We start from the raw sequence: 22,059 nt of genomic DNA, 5'->3' as shown, positions 1-22,059 counted from the left end.
GCTCCCACCCAAGCATGTGACAAGTTAGTACAGAGCTATTCTGTCATTACTAAGTATAATTTCTTTCAAGAGAAAGGGGAACTCAGACAAGTATAAAATATTAAAAATATAATCCAGGGCATCACATTCACTAGGCGAGTATTCTACCACTGTGTGATTTCCACAGGACTCCTTAGGGTTTGCACGGTTCTACTGAGCTGCCTGGTTGAGCCTTGAGCTTGCTGTATGACCCAGGAAGGTCTTGAGCCGAGTCCCTCCTGGCCAGTCTCTTGAGAGGGTTTTCAACAGAAAGGTTTTTTTTGCTTTTTGCCAAATTGGAGCCAAATATTAGGCATTACTATGACCCAGGTAAAAACTTAACACTTGAGATATGGAAAATGAGCCACTTGGAAATGTTCCCTTCATGACATCTTTGGATGGGAAGAACAATGGAATGACTAAATCCTAAGTATTTTGATGTGCATATTTTTAGATATGCAGAGTATTAAATACAACATATCCATAAGAATAAAGAGGTAACTGGTATCAGCTTTAATGATACTTACTGAATGTTGTCTATGAAACAAAGTCATGTTTAGACAATTTATGCCTTTTGCTATTTCCTTTATTTCTAAAATCTCAATACTTCTTTCCTTACAAAATCAACTTTCAGGAGTAAGAACTCTATAAGAAATCTTAGCTGGCAGCATGGCTCATAAGATACAGGAACTTGCCACCAAAACCAATAACCTGACTTAAACTCCCTCAAATTGTCCTCCGACCTTCAAATGTACATCCCCCTGCAGTACACCTACCCAGACAAAACAAATGATGTAATAACATTTAAACAATCTTATACAAAATATAGAAGGGGAAGTTGAAAGCGAAATCTAATCTTGGGTTTCCCCAACATTGAGAATTTCTAAATGAGTCTTATATTTTTAAAGATATAACATACAGAGAAACTGTGCATATGTAAACCACATTCTTTACCCATTAAGATCATCCTAAACCAACTGAATGTGTTCAGTGATGATGGAAATGAACACAGTCAGGTGTTTAAGTGCTAATGTTCTTATTGTCAGATATAAACATTCTGTGAAGTGAGCATGTAACAGCTACACCACAGGAACTCACTGTTAAATATAAACAGTGAAATCAAACTTCTTTCTTTCATATTTTACCTCTAAGTAAAATGTACTTCGACCAATAATAATTCTCAGTATTTTTAGGCTACATGGTAATTTGTGATCTATGTAACTATGTATGATTTTGCCAAATTGGAGCCAAATATTAGGCATTACCCAGATAAAAACGTAAGATTAGGAGCAACACTTGAGATGAGAAAAATGAGCCACTTGGGAATTTTCCCTTCATGACATCCTTGGAAGGCAAGACCAATGGAATGATTAAATTCTCATCAATTGTCTTTTTTTTTTTTTGGTAAGAATGTTAAACATTTATTCTGATAATTAAAATATAAACAACATATGAGAAGACATTAGCCTTATCTGAATCACCCATTATTGTAACACACATGAGCTATGTATCTTTTTAAAAGTCATGTGTATGAGTGTATGTTTATGTATGAGTTTGTACATTTGTATATTGTACCATCTGAAGTAGAAAGAGGGCATTATTTCCCCAATGCCTGAACTGTTAATCTATACTAATGCTCACTACCATTTTTCTGAATGTGTTCTTTTGAGGATTTTTATCTCAGTTTAAGTCACTACTCTTAAATTATTTATATTTGGCTACCTTTTACTTCACCTGTATCAAAATGTCAGCAAATCTGTTATCCCATGAAAGTTATTACTAGGTAACCATGTAAGATTGACTCCACAACGCTGCTTAACAAGACACTCAGAGGCAGAAGTCATAAGAATGGATTGACATCTGTGTAAAACCTAGTAATATCCCTGTCTGTTTTAAACTCATTTCCATACCCCTTATAATATTGAATACAATGTTAATGTTTTGTCAATTACACATATTTAGAGAATAATAACTGAGACTTAGAAACAAAGTATCTATTGGCCAACAGTCTTACATCCCTAAACTTTAGCACTGTCAAGGGATTGATAGTAGACCATTCATGTAAAGTCAGTGTGGTTTTGTTTACTGACTATATATAGACAAAGATAAATCCCAATATGTTAGCCTTGGAAGTCAGAGGCTTCAGAATGGTATAAGGTCATGAGAACACATCCCCAGGTGAGTATGGTTGTTTCGTTATAATAATACCACAGAAGTTGACCTCGATCATCTACAACCTGAGCTTTCAGAAAAGAGATGCCTCCAATAAGTCAAGGAACTCTCCTGAGACTCTCAGTTTCCAATCTCTTCATCAGAGATATCCCAGGCTTACTTACTAAAGAAATGTTATCTTGGTGCAATGTCTTATTATAACAATCCAAATGAAATGAGATAGGGCCTTTCACACATTTATTTTTATTGTTTAAAATTTTATGTACAGTGGTCACTGTGTGATACAAGCACATGAGCTTAAGTACCTGTGGAGACCAAACTAGGAACAAAACTCAGGTCCTCTATAGGATCAACAGGTGCCTTTAGCCATGAAATGAGACTTTTGATAACACTGAGATGAGACTTTTGATAACACTGAGTTGACTTATTGTTGTAAAAACCATATCTTAAAATATTCCAGGACATTTGTACATAGCCAGCTAGGATGTTTCATGTTATCCCAACATCTGGGGACTTTAGAAAGAACTGTCTTGAGTTTGAACCCAGTCTGTGTTGTGGAGATAAGGCTTAGCCTTAAAATACATAAATAAATTACTTAATAAATATATAAATAAATCATATCGTACATATGTTCCTTTATGTATAGTTAATCTCCCTAAAGCTCCTAAAAATAAAAGGGGCAATGTAGAAGTGTTAAATAACAAATAAATAAATAAGAAATTGAATAATGACCAAATGATAATAGCGCCACATATTACCTATGCATTTGCAAAGATGTAATGAATTATAGAAAAAAAAACTATGCAATCAAAGATGCAAGTTTACAGGAAAATCTAATTCTCCAACTGAAGCAAATGTGATTATGTTATATTCCATCCTGATCACAGTGGGTCAGCTTGGGCTTGACTGTGTGTTAATTTATTTTACCTACTAATATTTGAAACAAATTATGTTAAGGATAACTAAACAGCCAAAAGCCATATTAGCAATAAATTCCTTAAATGGATATGAAACCATGTCTTTACTCATGTGCTCCAAGCTAAGTATATTCCTTCCAAATATCTTCTGGACTTCAGGAAATGAAGAGGTGTATGTGATGTCTTATAGGGGGCACTCGCTGTAATATGTTTTTTCTTTCACTGAGAAGTATCTTTTCAATAACGTTGTGCATTAAACCTGTTTGAAGTGGCTTCCAAAACTCAGCTATGGAAGGATTGTCCCCAGGTGCTTGGAGTGCACTTCTTCAGGAAGAAAGACTGCGAGGCCACTTTCCTACTTGCTACTTGTAAGTAATTGAATTCAACAATAGAAAACACTTGGCAAGCATAACTTGTCAATATATCAACATATGTGTTGAAAACCTTACTGTAAAAATGCTCTATTTTTGAGATTCTCAGAGGCTAGAGTGACATTTGTGCATTAGAAACACTTTTAGAAGCCGCCTGATTTTAAATAATGTATGCCACAGGTTTTTTTTTTTTTTTTGGAAACAAAATGTTTGTTCTCTGTTAGGCTAGTTCCCTTTAAAATATGTCATAGACTTTAGATTTATTTTAATGTGTATGAGAATATTTTGCCTGCACGCACCACATGCATGCCTGGTATTCAACTGGTTTTACAGATGATTGTGAGCCACCATGTCTGTGCTAGAATCAAATCTGGGTCTCCTGCAAGAACAATGAGTATTCTTAACCAATGAGCCACCACTCCATCCCTGCCATAGACATTTCTCTATAAGTTTACTCTATTTTAATACATTTTTATGTTAAACAGACTTTACTTATTTTCACTCCTACATAAGAATTTAATGATTCATGTTTCTTAATTGAAAAGACATTTTTAATACAATATATTCTGGTCATGGTTTCTGCTCCCCCAGCTCCTCCCAGCTCCTCTCCACTTCCTCTATCCACATAAGTGCATGCCTTCTTTTGCTCTGTGTTTAGAAAACAAACAGCCAAAAAGAAAAAAAAGAAAAAAAGAGCACAAGAAGTGCATATATGCATTCTCTCTCTCTCTCTCTCTCTCTCTCTCTCTCACACACACACACACACACACCTTAAAAGTATGAAATCAAATCAAAGACCATAACAGACAAGCAAAATACTAGCATTTTGTTTGTTTTTTTTGCATGAATTCGCTATGCATAAGTTGGACTCACATCTCTTCATACATTTTTCCAGTAGCCGTAAGCATGCTGCACTAAAGTCCCTTCCACAAAAAGATGTGCCTACTGGGATTACTGACACATCTCTAGACATGGAGCACCGATGCCTTCCTGTAAACACCAACCCTCTTCTACTCACAGGACAAACAATGCCCTCTATTTTGAAAGAAGAGACGGAGTTGGAGTTGTTAGAATAGAAATCAGGTCTCTTGGGCTGACCATTACAAAGGATAACTAAGTAATCACAGAAGTATGAAGGCGGGAGAGGAATCTTTTGCATGTCAGCCTGGTAATAACAATCATAGAAGCCTGCCAGAATCACAGGCTTGTACAGAGCCTTACTAACTCCAATTGTGGCTCTTTTGCAAGGACACTGGTCCAACCAGTGTCAGCTCAGCCTCTGGCTGACACTTGTCTTGCCTCTAACCATTGAACACAAGAAAGATGGTTTCAGAGTCTAACATAATCACCTTCATTGCTATCTTTAAGCACTCCACCTCCCCCTATCTTTTGCCTATGTTCACACTGGGTTTTTTGTTTGTTTGTTTATTTGCTTGCTTGCTTGCTTGCTTTGCATGTTTCACATGCAAAGCTTTACAGATCCTGCTGTGGTGCCATGATTTCCCCAACTACATTTTTCTGTTATTTATTGCTTTCTAACTCCATGACTTTTTAGTTACATCAATAGTAGACATGTTTACGGCAAGCATGGATTCAATCAAGTGGTAAATAAAACAATTATATATGTGCAGAAGAAAACATTTCCATCCACTGAGCAGACACAGAATCCCTCTTGCCAATATCCCCCAAATACAACAGTGTACCATTTTCATACTATATGTACTACAGTGTTCTAGAGATCTCTAATAGGACACAGGAAGGTGAGACTGCATGCCTATAATGTGTCATTTTACGTACTGGACTTGTGTATTACCAGCTTTTGTATTTTCTGGGCATCATATCCCCTCAGATAAGAACTTTGGGGTTCTGGATACTCTATAAGAGGTTAAAATACATACTTTATTCCTATTTTCATCCCTATAACATACTAATGACATATATGGTTATATAGCAGGAATTGATTTCAGCTTCCACCTGTCTCAGCACCCTGTGCAGTGAGACTCATTTCCTTTTCACAAGTCCTATCAATTCATGTAATGAGACTTGAGACTTAGAAGCTTATGGGTTCCATGTGGGTCAGCATGGTAGCAGATGCATTAATTGAGTAGTTTCCTATAGGCAAACTAGCATGTTTTTGATACCGAGTTCCAACATCTGAATATAGGATGAATTTAGTTTCTGAACTGCTCTTATGTTCAATACACAAATGATCAGGCTAGATGTGATTGGATGGTCCACAGTCATCCATTTTATTTTTCTCAACTGTGTCACATACACTTAATCAGGCAATATATATATTTTATATATATATATTTTTAAATTTTAAAGAAATTTCTCATGGTACACCCTGTTCTTGATAAGTGCTCCTCAGCAAAAGTATTTGGTTGAAACAAGAGTCAAAATGTTTCATTCATCTGATTGCACCACACCAAGAGCTTTCTTTACTCTTACCTGAGAGCACAAAGCCCTTCAATTAGTCATAAGACAGCTACTGGATCTAACTTCCCTCCTCACACATCTGACCTTGTCTCTCCCATCACTATTCCAAGCAGGATAGTGCACTTGCCCCTGTGTTCTTTACAGATGCTGAGCATGCTCCCACCTCCAGGACCTTCTCTCGATGGCTTCCTCCACCCTTGAAGCACGGTCACCAGAAACCTGTGTGCTTTCTCCTCCTCTCTTCTAATTTTTGCCTACAAGGCACGGTCACATTGATTATTTCCTGGCTAAGGCCTACCTACTCTCACTTCCTTACCATTTAACCTGACTTACTTTTAATAGAATCACCTTCAGATAGTAGGAAATAATATCATTTTTATGATAGGTTATTTTGTCTCTCATTCCAGTATAAAGCAAACATCCTGAGGGTGTCTGTGTGTGTGTGTGTGTGTGTGTGTGTGTGTATACGCGCACGTGAGCACATGTTATCTCTATTCTTGTCTCCTATATCTGTCACATCTATAACACTGCTAGTCTCCAAATGGCCCCTTAAAGCATTTATACAAATCTACAAAACCTTGTACAATTTAAGTGGTATATAACTATACAATTATGTATATCACACATATGTGTGTATTTACAATGGGTGAGTAGAATAAGATGTTCTAAGGTGTTTGAGTTATACAAACAACCCTAAAAAATGTTAACTTCAGTTATTAAAAAGCTGCTATGTACATAATAAGTCAAAATGCTTATGGACATGAATGAAGAAGATGAGGCTAACATTTTACTAACATGTCTATTGTTATATTCTCCTATTGAAATATCAGAATTGTGTTGTGGGTATCCAACAGACTCAGGAAGCAAAGTTTAAAATACTGATGACTATATTAGCAATGTTCTAAGTCTAGCATGGAAGCTTTCATCAGTGTTTTGATTATACAATAAAGACACTTAATAAATTAAACTGCCTGCTGTCATCACTGAACATCTGGCCTCCTGCCCTCAGGGGCAGGAGAGAGGGAGGGCCAGCAGCATTGACTGGGTCACAGATCCCAGGAACCAGTAGTTCAGTAGACCTTACAACATTATGAATAAACACCAAGAATAGTGGCTAAGATTAGAGAAAAGCACAGGGGCAGGAAACAAATATGTGGAAACTATGAACTCCCACTTTAAATCGCCTTTGAAGACGTCTGTGAATGCACATCATCATGGGGGAAGATATAAACTGAATCTGAAAACAAAACCAATATGGCATGTATGTGCACTACACATACTTTTCTAAAGAGTTCTAAACAAACACACACAGTGTATGTGGGTAACATATCAACTCAAGTGCATCTATTGACTGTTTTGTCAATACTTTACTTTTAAGGAATGTTGTATTCATTAAACTTTTGATAATTATGGTTTGTAACTGTTTGATCTACAGTTGCTATGCTAAAACCCACCAATTTACCACTCTTTGGTGACAGAGGTATTTAATTTCTCAATTTGCTTTTCACATGATGCATAGATATATGGCTATCTGCCAATTAGACTATTGTGTTAGTCGCAGAAAGAAAGACAAGTAAAACAGATAATTTTGTGTTCATGGTTTTCAAACGGAAACATCAAAACAAACATTATACAACATGCTGTAATTTAAAGAGGGAGACAGATCAATTTTCTATGTATGCCATCAATGGCAATATTGAGGAAAAATGATCAATTATTATCAGGTATTATAGTGGTTTATTGTGACAAATTTGGGATTTTGGCTTCTTTTAAAAAGATAGAAATATTACAAGAATATATTTTTGCTTTAATCCCAGTTTGGGGGATATGGTGCTGCTTCACATATTGCCCACAGCAGTTAACTATTATTTGCCTTGTGCTCCAGCAGGGGCATGAAATTGCCACCTGAAAATTGTCTCTGCAAATTTATAAATTTTGGAATTCTGTGGATTCTTTAGAAGGTATATAAATGTAAGACTCCCAAGAGATGGTGGGTTGTTCATTGGTTACTATTGGTTACAATTTGTTAAACAGTTGTGTGCAAGGAAGAAATAACAAAGAATTAGAAATCTTGATGGCAAAGATCTAACTTGCCCCAAGGAACTCAATGCCTCTAATCAACATAAAGTAATCTAATGATAATGTTGCCTCTTTCTCCTCTGTTTTAGTTAGGTGCTGTGAACAGTCACCATGACCAATGCATATCTTATAAAGGACAACATATAATTAGGGCTGGCTTATAGGTTCAAAGGTTCAGGCCATTATCATTAAAGTGGGATCATGGCAGCATCCAGACAGGTTTGGTACAGGAGGAGCTGAGAGTTTTACATCTTCATGTGAAGGCTGCTAGCAGAACACTGGCTTCCAGTCAGCTAGGACTAGGATATTAAAGCCCATGTCCACAGTGACACACCTACTCCAACAAGGCCACACCTCCAAATAGTGCCACTCCCTGGGCCAAGCATATTCAAACCACATTATCCTCTATCCTTTTTTCTCTCTTATACAGTGTTAGGGGATTGAAAAGGTATAAGAGATGGAGTGTAGAATGGTGGAAGGAAGAACAACCCACAAAGTAGCAAAGAACTAGTTACAAAGGTTTGAATAAGAAATATCCCCTTTTCACTCATTAATTCAATCATTTTGATCCCGAGTGGGTGGTACCGTTTTGGAAGGTTATGGAAACTTTAGGAGGGAAAGCTTACTGGAATGAGTACTTACTGGGAGTGGAGAGCATGGGTTCGATTATACCCCCATTTACAGTTCTGTTTCCTGCATGATGGTAAAATGTTTCCAGATGGCTTCCTGCTTCTACTGCCAAGCCCTATGGTTGCCATGCCATCCTTGTCATGGTGAACTCTAGCCCTCAGGAAATGCGAGGTAGAATAAAGCCTTTCTCCTCCAAGTTACTTTTTGTCAGGCTATTTTATCAAAGCAATGTGAAGGTAGCTAATACAGGTATCAACATACAATTCATCATGATAGAATAAGTTAGGGCTGTGACTCTTCTACTTGTGGCAGAGACAACAGACTCAATCCTAGTTTGATGCCCTTCCTACTTGTAATACACTGGAGAAGCAATTGAGAGTCTCTGTGTATATCTTGTTAAATATGTAGAAGTGAACTAAGAGTGAATTATTACACAATAATCATGTAGAATAAATAAGACAGCAAAACATCAGGTATCTTTTGCCCAGTTCAGGGGAATGCCAGGGCCAGGAAGTGGGAGTAGGTGGGTTGGGGAGCAGGGCAGGGGGAGGGTATAGGGGACTTTCAGGATAGCATTTGAAATGTAAATGAAGAAAATATCTAATTTTAAAAAAAAGAACTAGTTTCTACTGTAATGAGTGCTCTTTTCTCTCTTTTTTGAGTGTTCCTTTCATATAAATAATGACATGATTTGTGGTTTTTAGAACCTTCATGAACAGATAGAAATGACATGTTCAAGATATACAAGAATATTATTTAAACATGTATGAGATGTAAATATAGCAAATTGCAAAAACTAGTCATTACAAATACAAGAAGTTTAAGAATGGAATGAGGTATGATAGAGTATCTGAACAGAAGAAAGGGAAATAATCAGTAGATTTTAAAAAAAGGAAGGAGGAGGAGGAATAGGGAGACTCATCAATGAAATCTGAGAAGGTGTGGACCTAGCAAAGGAAGGAGAGCAGAAAAGGAAAGGATGAACAGAGCAGGCCACTTAGGGTAGGGAAAGGCAGCGTGGTTTTAAAATAATCACTCTGACAGCAACTTGATATGCTATATCCCTGGGAGGCCCTCCCTTTTGTGAAGGGAAAGAAGAGGAGTTGGTGGGGGGAGTGGGAGGGGAGAATGGAAGGGAAATTGATCTGTTGTCTAAGCCAGAGTGGAGTTTCAGTGATGCCTCTGCTTTTGAGGCATCCCCACTCAGATAAGCACAGCCCACTTATACTCCACAAAGTACCCCCCAAAAACTCAGTGGTTCACCTAGGTGGGACTTTGGTAGTCTCCTTGTTTGCTCTATTGCTAGTTTCTTATTTGGGGTAAGTATGTGCCTGTTTGCCTCTTCCTAAGAATAGCATCCTATAAGACAGATTGGTGTTAGTAGGTGAAGGAAGAGAAAAACCTTTCCTCAGTGAATCAATTATTCTAGGACAGACTGAGGCCATCTGCTGAAAGTTCAGTCTGACTACAACACATGGCCTTGTTAGCTGCTTCTGTGGGAGAAGAACTGAGGATGGCAAAGGGTCTTTGTGTAGTATACCAACTGTAAAACATGATTCCTGCACATAGTTTACTACCCACAGATAGTCTAACATCCTTGCAAGTAGCTCCATGCTTCAATAGTTCATCAGAGAAAATTGAATCTTTACCAAGAACACTACTTATTATGTGAGATATTACAAAGGTCTGGAGTTTTCTTTATGCATTTATTCCAAAAGAGCATACTGAGCAACAAATATGAGGAGGGATACACAATTAAAGTAGGAACATCTGTACTCTGCACATCTCTACTCATGCCAAGCTCAACTGAGATAATCACCAAAGGACCCAGGACTCAGAATCCCTAGAAAGGGAGAGTGACTGTTGGGCGAAATGGAAGAGCAGTTCCTGAGCATTTCTATAAATGATGCTTTCATTATCTTATCCTACCAAAGTGCCCTAAAGAAAAGAAAGACCCCCCTCTCTTCCTCATGCCTGCTTTTCTCAGGACCTCTACTTCCCTTCTTTTATCTAAGAAGTCTCAGATGTTCTGTCTTCTGGTTTTTATTGTCTGTGATCATGCCCTAGCTAGAGTCCCAGAGATTGTTTTATCGAAATAACAATAATTTCTCACTGCCTTGAGGCATAGACAGCTATAACACCTCTTTCTTATTGTTAAGGGGGTGTAGACCAAGAGTTCTGGCTAAAACCTTACAAAATCTACTTCTACCCCATTGTGCTGTGTCCCAGTTTTCTTTCTATTGCTGTAATAAAATACCCTGACAAATTCCAAGCTAAGGGCCAACAGGTTTACTTTAGCGAACAATTTCTTGTTAAGGTCCATCATTGCCAAGATGTCAAGGAATCAGGTCTGAAACAGCTAGTGACATCACATTCATGGTCAAGAACAGAAGAAGAAAAGAAAAATGAATGCCTACATGTCTATAGCTTAGTACACACACACACACACACAATATATATACACAAAATATATATGCACAGCCCATTATAACAGGAAATGGTGGCCCTCAGTTTAAGGCTGTGTCTTCACACATAAATTAACAAAATCAAAACCCCTCCCCACATGTCCACAAGCTACCTCAGTTTGGATCTTTTCTTATTGAAAAGTCTTTTTTAAGATGTATCTCTATGCCAATTAAAACTATCACACCTGAGAATGGATGCCATTCCCAGGAGACTGAGCCTTTGAAGAAGAGACTCTCACAATGGAACCTAATCCCACTTAACAGTTGTTCTTATAAATAGATTACAACAGAGAAATTAAGATGCAAAGAGAGAGAGATGATAACACTCAGGGATAGGCAGTTGAAAAGGTAAAAGAGGGTGACTTTCTGCAAGTCAAAGAGGAGATGGCCTCAGAGAATGCCAGCCATACCACACCCCAATAATTTGCTACAGTGTAAGCTATTGTGTCATATTGGTAGTACCATAACTGTGTCTTCTGACTATAGGTTCTCCCTCTGTCCTGTATCAATGCACTAACTTCATGGGAAGATGGCAACATCTGCTTGTTTTTTCAATCTACCACTACGAATCTTGATTAATAGTACAAATAAATGAATATTATAAACAGTACCTCCTTTATTGCTCTCCTAGGACTGATAATGCACATTCACATGAGTCATTAAACATTAAAAGTACAACTCATATAATGTATTATGCCCTTTGAACTCAGGGTACTTTATTTATGTCATTTGAACTCACAGTATTTCTAAGAGACATGTCATCACTCTGTGACTAACCAAATTCCAAATTCTTCAACAGGTTTTGTTTATTTCCCTAAAATATATACATCATTCCCACGTCTATTATTATGTAAATCAAGTGTTATTCATGCTTAGTCTACTAGATCACATGGGATGCATTAATTTTGCTTCTCAGAGTTTGACACTTAAGCAAGTGTTAGCTAAATATGTGTTTTTGTAGAGAGTCTAGCAGGCAGAGTAGAGCACAGTTGAAAGCATACATAGTGGACCCACAGGGTAAGAGAAGTAAGAGGGGAGAAAATAACTGCCAAGGACAGGACCTTATTCAATTATAAGACATACATGCTGTTAAGTATGATTTATGGCTCTTTAGAGAATTATAAACAAGATTGGGATGATCTCCAAATTGAACAGGAGGTACAGGTAGAGTATTTATGAGAAGATGGTACAGAAAGCTAATAGCCAGACATCCTGAAAAGGTCAATGCAAAAAAACCTCTGAAAGCAATAAAGTCATCGGTAGAGTAGATCAATAACCCTTCTTACTGAAATGCTAGAGAATTACAGGATTCGTCCAACATAGATGGGAGCCACTGGAGGCTTTAGAAAATGCAGTTTCACGAGAGTTGTGAGAAAAACCAAATTGTAGAGCTTAATAGGATTTGTAAAGCGGTGGTAAGATATATGCACTGGCTGAAAGAGACCCATATAGAAGGGTCAGGCTAGCATGTGATACTAGAGTCTTAGATGATGCCAAGACAAGTAAGATCACAATTAAAGGGTTTTTTTTTTGTTCTAATTCAATCTATATTACAATAAAAATGATTTCTGTCTTTTTATATGACTAAGATGTGATTATTCAATAATATCAAGTTTTCTCATCTCAGAACCACAAAGATGGCATCCTATTGTCAATCATTATTAATTATGTCATACAGACAGAATGCTGAGCTAGACTTTTTATGTCCTGACTCAACCGAGCAGAGAGAATTCCTGAAAGACTGGCAACAGGCTGGCTCTTCTGTAGAATCATAGGAGTGGCATGTGTGGATGCTTGTATGCCCTAAGTATAGCAAGCACTCTATTGTTTATCAGAAACTAATTTTCTACTCTGTCCATTTTTATCTCTGTCCTCCAGCCTATGCATATTGACAGTAAGAGAGCTGGTGACTGCAGTATTCTGAAGCCACTGAAGTATTCCAGGTTAGAGTACAGAAAAGCAAAGGCTATGTGCACGAATTTGCTTCCTAGGAAAATGTTATAGAAACAAGGAAACAACAACAGAAAACCCATGTGTTTTCACATTTTAAAGCTCTGTATGGAAGGTAGAAGGACACACACAATTCCTCACCATTAGAAGATAGATGAAAAACCAAGCCTAGCAGTCAGCTGACATTCATCATATAACATAAGCTGAAAGTTAATCGTATTCTCCAATTTTCTACTTGCTCCATTAGTTAGGTAAATTTACAGTCTTTAACCTCACAGAATATTCTTTACCTCATTTGTGTTATTAATACTTGCCTAGATATAAAATCATGTCATAGATTAAGTAACCATTGTTAAGTAACTATTCTATAGATTTTTAATGCATCTAATATTAATTCCATCGTTAGGATGAGATATTTTATGAAGTTAAGTTGGTACCAATTGTGGAAGCTTCATCCTTTTGGAGAGCTTTCATGGTACAGAAGATGTTATTCACATTCTCCCAAATTCTAGTTGAGAGACTATTGGCAATTGATGGCTTCTGGGGATAAAGAGTCAACTTTCTTCAGAGATGTGGCTGCCATAAGGTTACCCATACACTAGTAGATGGTCCTATACCTAGGTATATAGAGATAGCATTAAGTGGACTCAGCTTACTTAAAACCAACCACCAAACAAACAAACAAACAAAAACCAGAATATATGAAGTAAGGAAAAAATACTGGGCAAGGGACAATTAAAGTAGACATTGGTAAGACTATTTGATCACTTGAATCATAACAAAACAATAAAGGCTTATCAAGGGAGGAGACGAGAGCTTATTCTAAAATTCTAGTGCAAGGATACTTAGTTGAGAACTAAAAGACAGGACTTAGAGGGGAAGGAAAGAGGATTAATTGGGTAAAAAATATATAATAATATACATATATTTAATATGCATTTATATGTATGAAATTCTCAAATAATCTAAAGATCTCAATATTTAAATAAATATTAAAATAAAATCTTAAAAAACAGCTAATGTAGCAGGATGGTAGTGGAGCATGCCTTTAATCCCAGCACTCGGGAGGCAGAGGCAGGCGGATTTCTGAGTTTGAGGCCAGCCTGGTCTACAGAGTGAGTTCCAGGACAGCCAGGGCTACACAGAGAAGCCCTGTCTCGAAAAACAAACAAACAAACAAACAAAAACAAAACAAAAAAATAGCTAATGTATTTTAAAAGGATTTATGGATCTCAAGAATACTTGAATACTGTATTTAGAAAAAATGCTTATTAAATAAGTAGTACCTATTTTATTCCATTTTTCCTTATACTTAGATAAGAAAATATATATGAATTATAAAACAATTCTAAGCCCCAAAATTTATCATCTTTCATTATTTATTTACTTGTCTATCAACTAATTAATTAACAAAAATGATAAATTAATTAATAAGAGATGATAAATTACCTCTCTCCTTCAACTTTCTCTGAAGTTCTGTATATCAATCTGCAGTCAGCTATTGTAAGGCATTCATTTAACCAGTTAATAATCAATGGCAAAAGTAATATTTGCATCTGACTTTTTTTCTCTTACTCTTTATGGCTGTCACTCTTGCCTTGCACACACCTTAACCTTGCATCTGTACACAGACCCTGGATAAACAGTACTTCTGTGTACCTGTATTCCATGGTCAGTAAAGTGGTCCTGTGTGTTCTCCATAACACACTCACTGCCGATTTCATACAAAGGTAATATATGATGTCACATGGAAATTTGAGGAAAAAATCCATTTTATGCATATATAATTCAGAAGAATCAAAGTGCCAATGAGTGAGGAATAGGAGCAGAAGCTTGGCAGGAACAGCTTGGATGATAATTTTCCTGGTGCATAAGCACAGAGAGGATACTGAGGCACATGTGCAGCCACACACATTCTACAAAACCCTATCAAACAACTGCAGAGCTCAAGGACCGACATTCTTCATTGAACTACCAGGTGGGCCTCATCCAAAAATCAATGCATTCACCTCTGGGAGTGAGCTGGGAAGACTGGGGGCTGAGCAGACAGCGAACGTGAAGCCTTTAAGGGTTAGCCTTAGCATTGGCCATCAGAGAAAGGTACAATATTATACCCCCCTTCAAGGATTTAACTACATAATAACCATAGTAGCCACATAATCCTATAGTAAAGGCTGAACAAGTCTTTTGAGAAAAGGGTAAAAGCTCTAATGAGCTTAGGAATGAAATCCACTGATAGCATTATGATTTCAACATGGGTGGCTTCATCTGATTACACAAATTACCTTGCTAAAAGTACATATTTTGTGAATGTATTACATGAGAAATGTATTGCCTGCTCAACATGACTGTTAAATATGAATAAGAATAGAATGTTTTATGAAATAAATATGGGCACACTGTTTTGTTACCCAGAGCTCAATTAAAATGTGTTCCTTCAATAGACTTGAATGCCTCTCAAATTGTATTTTTGAAATTCCAAGCAGCTGTTTATTTATTACTACTTTTTAAAATTCATGTTTTCGGCCCGGATATTTAAATTTCCCACTAAAGGAAAAACTGTGAGCATTTAATTTAGATGTACTTGACATAAACAGAGTGCTAATTAGCGGGACCACTCCAGGGTAAATCTTCTGATTTTATGAATAAACATTATGGATTGTTCTGCCATCCCAAAAGATATTCACCTCCGCAGATACCGAGGACCAAGGGTAACTTAATGTGTGTACAACTCGAACACATTTGGAGAATATCAAACTAACTCATTTATCTTCAGGCATGTCAGTTTAGCTAAGCAGAGTACAAAAGAATTTCACACTTTGTGCTACTACTGAGACCAACCCGATAACAAGTCAAGAGGGAAGAGGCTGCTACAGTGTCTATGCTCCCTTGGTGCAGAATAAACATTGAATAAAAACAACAGCAATTTAAAGACATAAATATATTTTTAGATGGGAATATTCCCACAAAAGAACTTGTCCATATTTTTGATTTCACAAACACATGTGTGCATATAATAAATACATAAGTGTGTGTATCATAGATACACCATATATATGTATATCTCACACAAATATCCTAATTTTTATTGTGTGGTATTTAAAACATACTGTCACACTGAAAAACTGGAACAAATTACCATTTAGGTCGCTGCAGACCTAACATAATAAATCTTCTGAAAGTTACTGTAGGTGATTTTCCTTTAAAGAAAACTGATTTGCTTTTATGGAATGACTTAAGAAGTCAATTGCCAAGAGTTTGACATTTTCTCTTCCCAAACAAATTCATGAGGAATCTAATAAAGCGATGTGTAGTGGTGGCCCTGGCCCTCAAGATACTTACAGCTTTTCCTATTGTCCCTGTTACAGGTTTTTGACTCATGGGAGACTGTGCTGTCCATCAGCTGGCTTTATTGGAGACTCATGGGAGACTGTGCTGTCCATCAGCTGGCTTTATTGGAGACTACTTTTTGTGTTCACTCAAAGGCATTAGCAGCACTTAATATTTTTCAAAGCAATTTAGCACATTCTTAATCAGTAGTAAAATGGAGGTTTTATGTGCTATTCTCTACATACTATAGTCTTTATAGTGAATCAAACGGATCTGTGGTCACTTTTGTAAGCTCATCCATTTGAGTTACTACCAAGAGTTCATAACTTTTGAAAATAACTACAAATCGAGGCCTTGTTTAACTGCAGAGATCAGAGTAAAGGCGGACTTACCATCGTCATACTGGCCCCAGCTGACTACCAAGAGAGAGGCAATGAGGATCCCATGGGGTAAACACTTCCAGACAGCAAACTGTAGGAACATCTTCTGTCAAATTTCACTCGAGGCTGATCTGAAATAACAGGAAGCAGGAAAGCACATTTGACATGTTCATTATCAGTTCTAGAAAAACAAAACTGTCAGGGCACAGAGAAGCTGTAATAACTTCATAGTTAATTACCTGCATCACACCATCCATTATTCAGTAACATTCATGGCTAACACAGAACACTTGGTGCTCTGTAGCCTTCCTATGCTGTTGGAGGATAATGGCCTTAATGCTTCTCTTTCCAATATGACAACATTACAAGGAAAACAAACAAAATGCTGTTAATGATGTGTGTATGTGTGAGTGTGAATGTGTGTGGGGGGGAAGGGAGGGGATAGGGAGGGGGACTAGCGATGACCTCAGCAGCTGAGTACTTCCATAGCATGGCCATTGCCCTGGTTTCCAACTCTAGGACTGAACTAATTTAAGGGAATAAAAAAGAATTCAAAATTAATGAATCAGCGAGATGATACTGCTGTGATATTAATAATAAAAAAAAGCAACATTTCATCCAAAGTCAGAAAGACACAGTTGGCTTCCCTTCTGGATCCTGAGTCTGCCAACATGACTTCACTCTTCCTTGGTTAACTCTGACTTTGTTGCTCTTGAGGATGATATTGTTTTATTTCACTTCACTTAAAAGCTTTCAAGATGAGAATGACCTTACAGGTCATCATTTTAAAATCATCCCAGCCACCAGTCTTGTTATGATTCCAGAAATAATCCACATCAATATGAGACCTTGAATGAGCTTATTACAGGATCTCTTAAACTTCAGAAAACATTACACTAAAAGCATGCATACTGGACAGAGAAGATAGACTGCTCTCAGCCTGGACGAAGAGAAGCTCAGGAGAACACCTGGTTGTTTCTGAATAAAGAAAATGCAGAATCTCTACCCTTGTATTATTCTTTATTCAATTTCTATTTGTTTTAATCCCAAGCTACCTACAATGCCTTCAGTGTGTTCAGCATCCAGCAACCGAGAAGGAGGCTACAACCCACCCTTTAAACCCAATACCCATATGGAGAAAATCTGACTCTCTATAGCCACATAGTGAGCATGTTCTTTTAAAGGAAGTCTATGACTCAAGAACTAGGGGGCCATATATAGCTAGTACCACACTGTGCCAACTAGTGAATTTACCCATGACATGAGCTGAAACAGATCAGATGTTTTAGACAGAGAGTACTTTATCACTCACTTTGAGGTTTTTGAATGGCAGAAAACAAACTTCTAATGGTAAAATCCCTGTATGTTGATTAGGGAGTCAAGGATATATTAAACATTACCTTCAAGGCAGGACTGTGTCTCTAGCAAACACGTGCCAGATCCTCTATGTACAACTCTTTCCATTCGATCACTTTCCAGATATTACTATGCTTGAGAAGTCCAAAGTGTGCCCAGAGTTTAAAAGGCATACAGTGAGCTATGAATAACTTCAGTCTATTCTCTATTAAGGAGGTAATTTAATTAGCATGCTCAACCCTCTGGTGTAGTTAATAGTTACTTTGGCAGTCACATTTAAACCCTGTCAAAATACTGGGGATAGAAGCTTTCACAATTATGTTTTCAATCTCACAGATAAGAGAGGAAGCTTCATGCTTGGTGTTTGATCTTTTCCCGTGGGTTAAAATGCCTTAACATAATTGTTCTCTAGAGAACACATCAGTTGTGAATTTTACATCAATTGTGTTTCCCTAAAGAATTTTTAAAAAAAGGATTTGTATTGCTCTACAATTTCATATTCTCATAATCTCTTCACCCAGCAAGAACTTACAGAGGGGGCACTGGGTACCACTTGGTTTTCTATCAGATAGACAATATCAATGATGAAAAATGCCATAATTTTTCAGTTCTCATGATAGCACTTATTAGCCAAATGAATATAGAACTCCACAGACATAATTATCATAGATGACATTTAAAAGGTCATAAGTGACATGGAATGAAAGAGCCAGCATTGTCAAAAAATTACAGTATCACATTACCCTTAGCTACCTGTTAACAGATGAAATCAGGCTGCACAAAGCATTGATATATGAAGGAGAAAATTCCACAAGAGGAAAAGTTTTCTAACAGCCCTGTCTGCAAGCTCTCTGCAAGGTGTCTACAGTTCAAGTGTAGTCTGTTCATGTCTTATGACAAGCAAAATAGTCTCTTCATTTGTTACTTTTTGAGTACAAACCAAAGCCATGACCTCCAGCCTTTAACCAAGGCTGTCTTCAAGGGTACAAATGGTAGGAAGGACAACAGAAGCAGAGCTAGATACATAAGTAGCATCCTACAAAGACACTTTTGAAAATATTGACTGTTCTTTAAACCTCATCACTATGAAGTGGACCAATGGTTTTCTTAAGACACCGAATCTGGACTGTGCTATCACTATGCTGAGATGCTGTCCCACATGCACTCTCAAGAAGAAACATAGAAGCCCCACAATGTAGTGGCAAATCGACCTTCAATGGTTGACTAGTCAAATGCCCAGGGCATCTGATGTTTGATCCAGACTAGAAAGAATAATATAAAAAGACCATGTTGCTATTCTGTATTCCTAGTGATAAATTCCTGAGACCCACCTGGTAGGGTAAATCAAAGCTCCTGTCAATACCACCTCAACTACCAGCATGAAAACAGGAAGCATTCCACTGTGCCTGTATTTTACCACTCACCATATGAATTTCCTAAACTGACTCAAGAGTCCTCTACTTGTTCCATTGGGAAATAACAGTAGTGTTTTCATGACTGCAGGAAACTATTTCCTGTCTTAAATACGACTGGGTGGGCCATCCCTTTCTCTATAACATTCAAGAAATAAAGTTTCATGCAATCATTTTTTTCCTAGATGACCTTATTTTTCTCCTTTCTCATATATTTATATATACATTTATACTCTATACTCATAATGTAGAAACATTCTCATAATTTCATAATAAATGTTTTAACACATTCAAGTATAGTATAACTGTTTTATGTATTTCTATATAAAATGCATGCAAATGATCATAGTTTACTTACATTCATATTATATATGCTGATGTTATCTTATTTTTTCATGTTTACTTAAATCCAAGGAAAGAAGCTATCATGTCTCAGCTAATGTTGTGACATAAGAGTGGAAAATAGCCTAGTTTTTCACTGGATACAAGGTTGAGCATTCCCTAGTGTTCATTGGCTGAATATATGAATACAAGTACTAGGTGTGCCCTTAGAGTAGACCCTAGTGTGGGGACTAATGTTATTAGTACATACCCTCAGGATAAAGGAGCTGTCTTGAAAATAAGTTATTAAGCCAAGGTAGATTTGATAGTTTTACTTGGAAAGGTTATCCGAACTAAGATACACAAATTGAAGATAAATAATGAGTCTTCTCTTAGGACTACTCAGTTAACAAAAACCAAAATGCAATTGTATCTAAAGTTGGAAGACATAGCAGTGTCCTGGCCTGTTTAGCATGAACTGACTAGCTCAAAATTCCCATGTTTTGTACTGAAGTCATAGATGTGCATGGTTTGTTTGCCTGGTTGTTTTTCATATGTGGCAACATAGTGGCACATGTGGTGTTAAAATACCCAGGCTAAACAATCTCCTGTTGTAACTAATACAGATTAAGAATAGGTTAAAACCAAGCAGTACCCTTAACAACAGTCAATTGTGTATCTATTGCAGTGCTCTTATTATGTGAAAATTCTGGGAACATTGTAACACTGAGAAAGATGAATTGGTTATGAATGTGGAACTGAATAATGGCCATATGGAGTTTCTAGATGCCTTCTCCGATACCCTACCAAAGATTCTTATCCTGTATATTCTTATCCTGATTCTTGTCCTGTTATACAGCAATAAAAAATTGGGGCCTTTAACTAATAAACAGGAAAATGTAAAGATAATGAGTTCCATTTTTTTCTTCAAAATATGTTACCTTTGTTTATTTTATATGTATGTGTGTTTCACCTATAAATCAGTATGTGCATCACACATGCTCCTGGTGCTCACAGATCTTAAGAAGGCATTAGATCTCCTGGAACTGGAGTTATGGATGACTATGAGCCATCATGTTAGTTCAATAACTGAACCCCAATTTTGTATAATATCAACAAATATCCCATACTGATGAGCAAATCACTCTAGCCCCAGTGATGCCACTTTCTTAATTCACATAATTTATATATGTCAATGTCTGGAAATTGGGAAATATCAGGAGAAAAATGGGGAGGAGATGATGGAAGAAAATGGGAAGACAGACAGACAGAAAGAGTCAGAAGGAATGGGGTAAAGAGGAAGAGATGGAAAGACAGAAATAGAGATAGAGTGAAAGAAAACAAGAAAGAAAAAGAAAACAGCTGATAGGTGATAGATAGGTAGATAGATAGGTAGGTAGATAGATGGTAGACAATAGATAGAACATAGATAGATCATAGATAGGTAGATAGACAGAAATACAGATCATAGATAGACCATAGATAGATAGATAGATAGATAGATAGATAGATAGATAGATAGATAGATCATTGCAATGGTTTGTATATGCTTGGCCGAGGGAATATCACTATTATAAGCTGCAGCCCTGTTTGAGTAGGTATGGTCTTTTAGAGTATGTGTGTCACTATGGTGTGGGCTTTAAGACCCTCATCCTAGCTGCCTGGAAGCCTGTATTCTGCTAGCAGCCTTCAGATGAAGATGTAGAACTCTCAGCTTCTCCTGCACCATGCCTGCCTGGGTGCTACTATTTCCTGTCTTAGTGGTAATGGATTGAACCTCTGAACCTATAAGCCAGTTCAAATTAAATGCTGCCCTTATAAGAGTTGTCTTGGTCATGGTGTCTGTTCACAGCAGTAAAACCCTAACTAAGACAATCATAAATAGATGATAGGGGATAGATAGGAAGATAGATCATATATGGATATTTCCTGTGTTCTTGAAGGTAAAGAGAGTTAGCAGCAGTTTGAGTGGCTTCTTGGACCTTCAAATATTATTCCCTCTTAGGAACCCTCAGATACACAAACCAAAGCAAGTGGATCGTTCAAACACCTACATGAGCGCTATGGCATAATCTTTCCTGCAAATCCGAGCAGTGGGCATTTTGAGTGTGTCTGTCCTGGGCACTGAAGCCCTGCCTTCCCCCCTTGTGGCCTCCCTTCCCCCCAGCCTGGAACCTGCCTGCTCAAGGGTGGAGCTACCGGCTCATTCGTCCTGCCAC

At 37.2% G+C, this 22,059-nt stretch overlaps 1 protein-coding gene across 11 annotated transcripts in view; it reads right to left on the bottom strand.

The window, feature by feature from the left end:
• Pcdh15 (protocadherin related 15) overlaps window positions 1-22,059 on the bottom strand; it is a 1,443,104-nt gene that overhangs the window by 642,974 nt on the left and 778,071 nt on the right. For all 11 annotated transcript variants that reach the window (XM_029482520.1, XM_021175219.2, XM_021175220.2 and 8 more), the window contains one exon: window positions 16,764-16,882. In XM_029482520.1, coding sequence (XP_029338380.1) covers window positions 16,764-16,854 — 91 coding nt within the window. In that variant the 5' untranslated portion in view covers window positions 16,855-16,882. The remainder of the gene's footprint in view (window positions 1-16,763; window positions 16,883-22,059) is intronic.

The sequence above is a fragment of the Mus caroli genome, chromosome 10 (genome assembly GCF_900094665.2).
Source record: "Mus caroli chromosome 10, CAROLI_EIJ_v1.1, whole genome shotgun sequence".
NCBI classification, from domain to species: Eukaryota; Metazoa; Chordata; class Mammalia; order Rodentia; family Muridae; genus Mus; species Mus caroli.
This window is presented reverse-complemented; position numbering and strand designations above follow the sequence as displayed.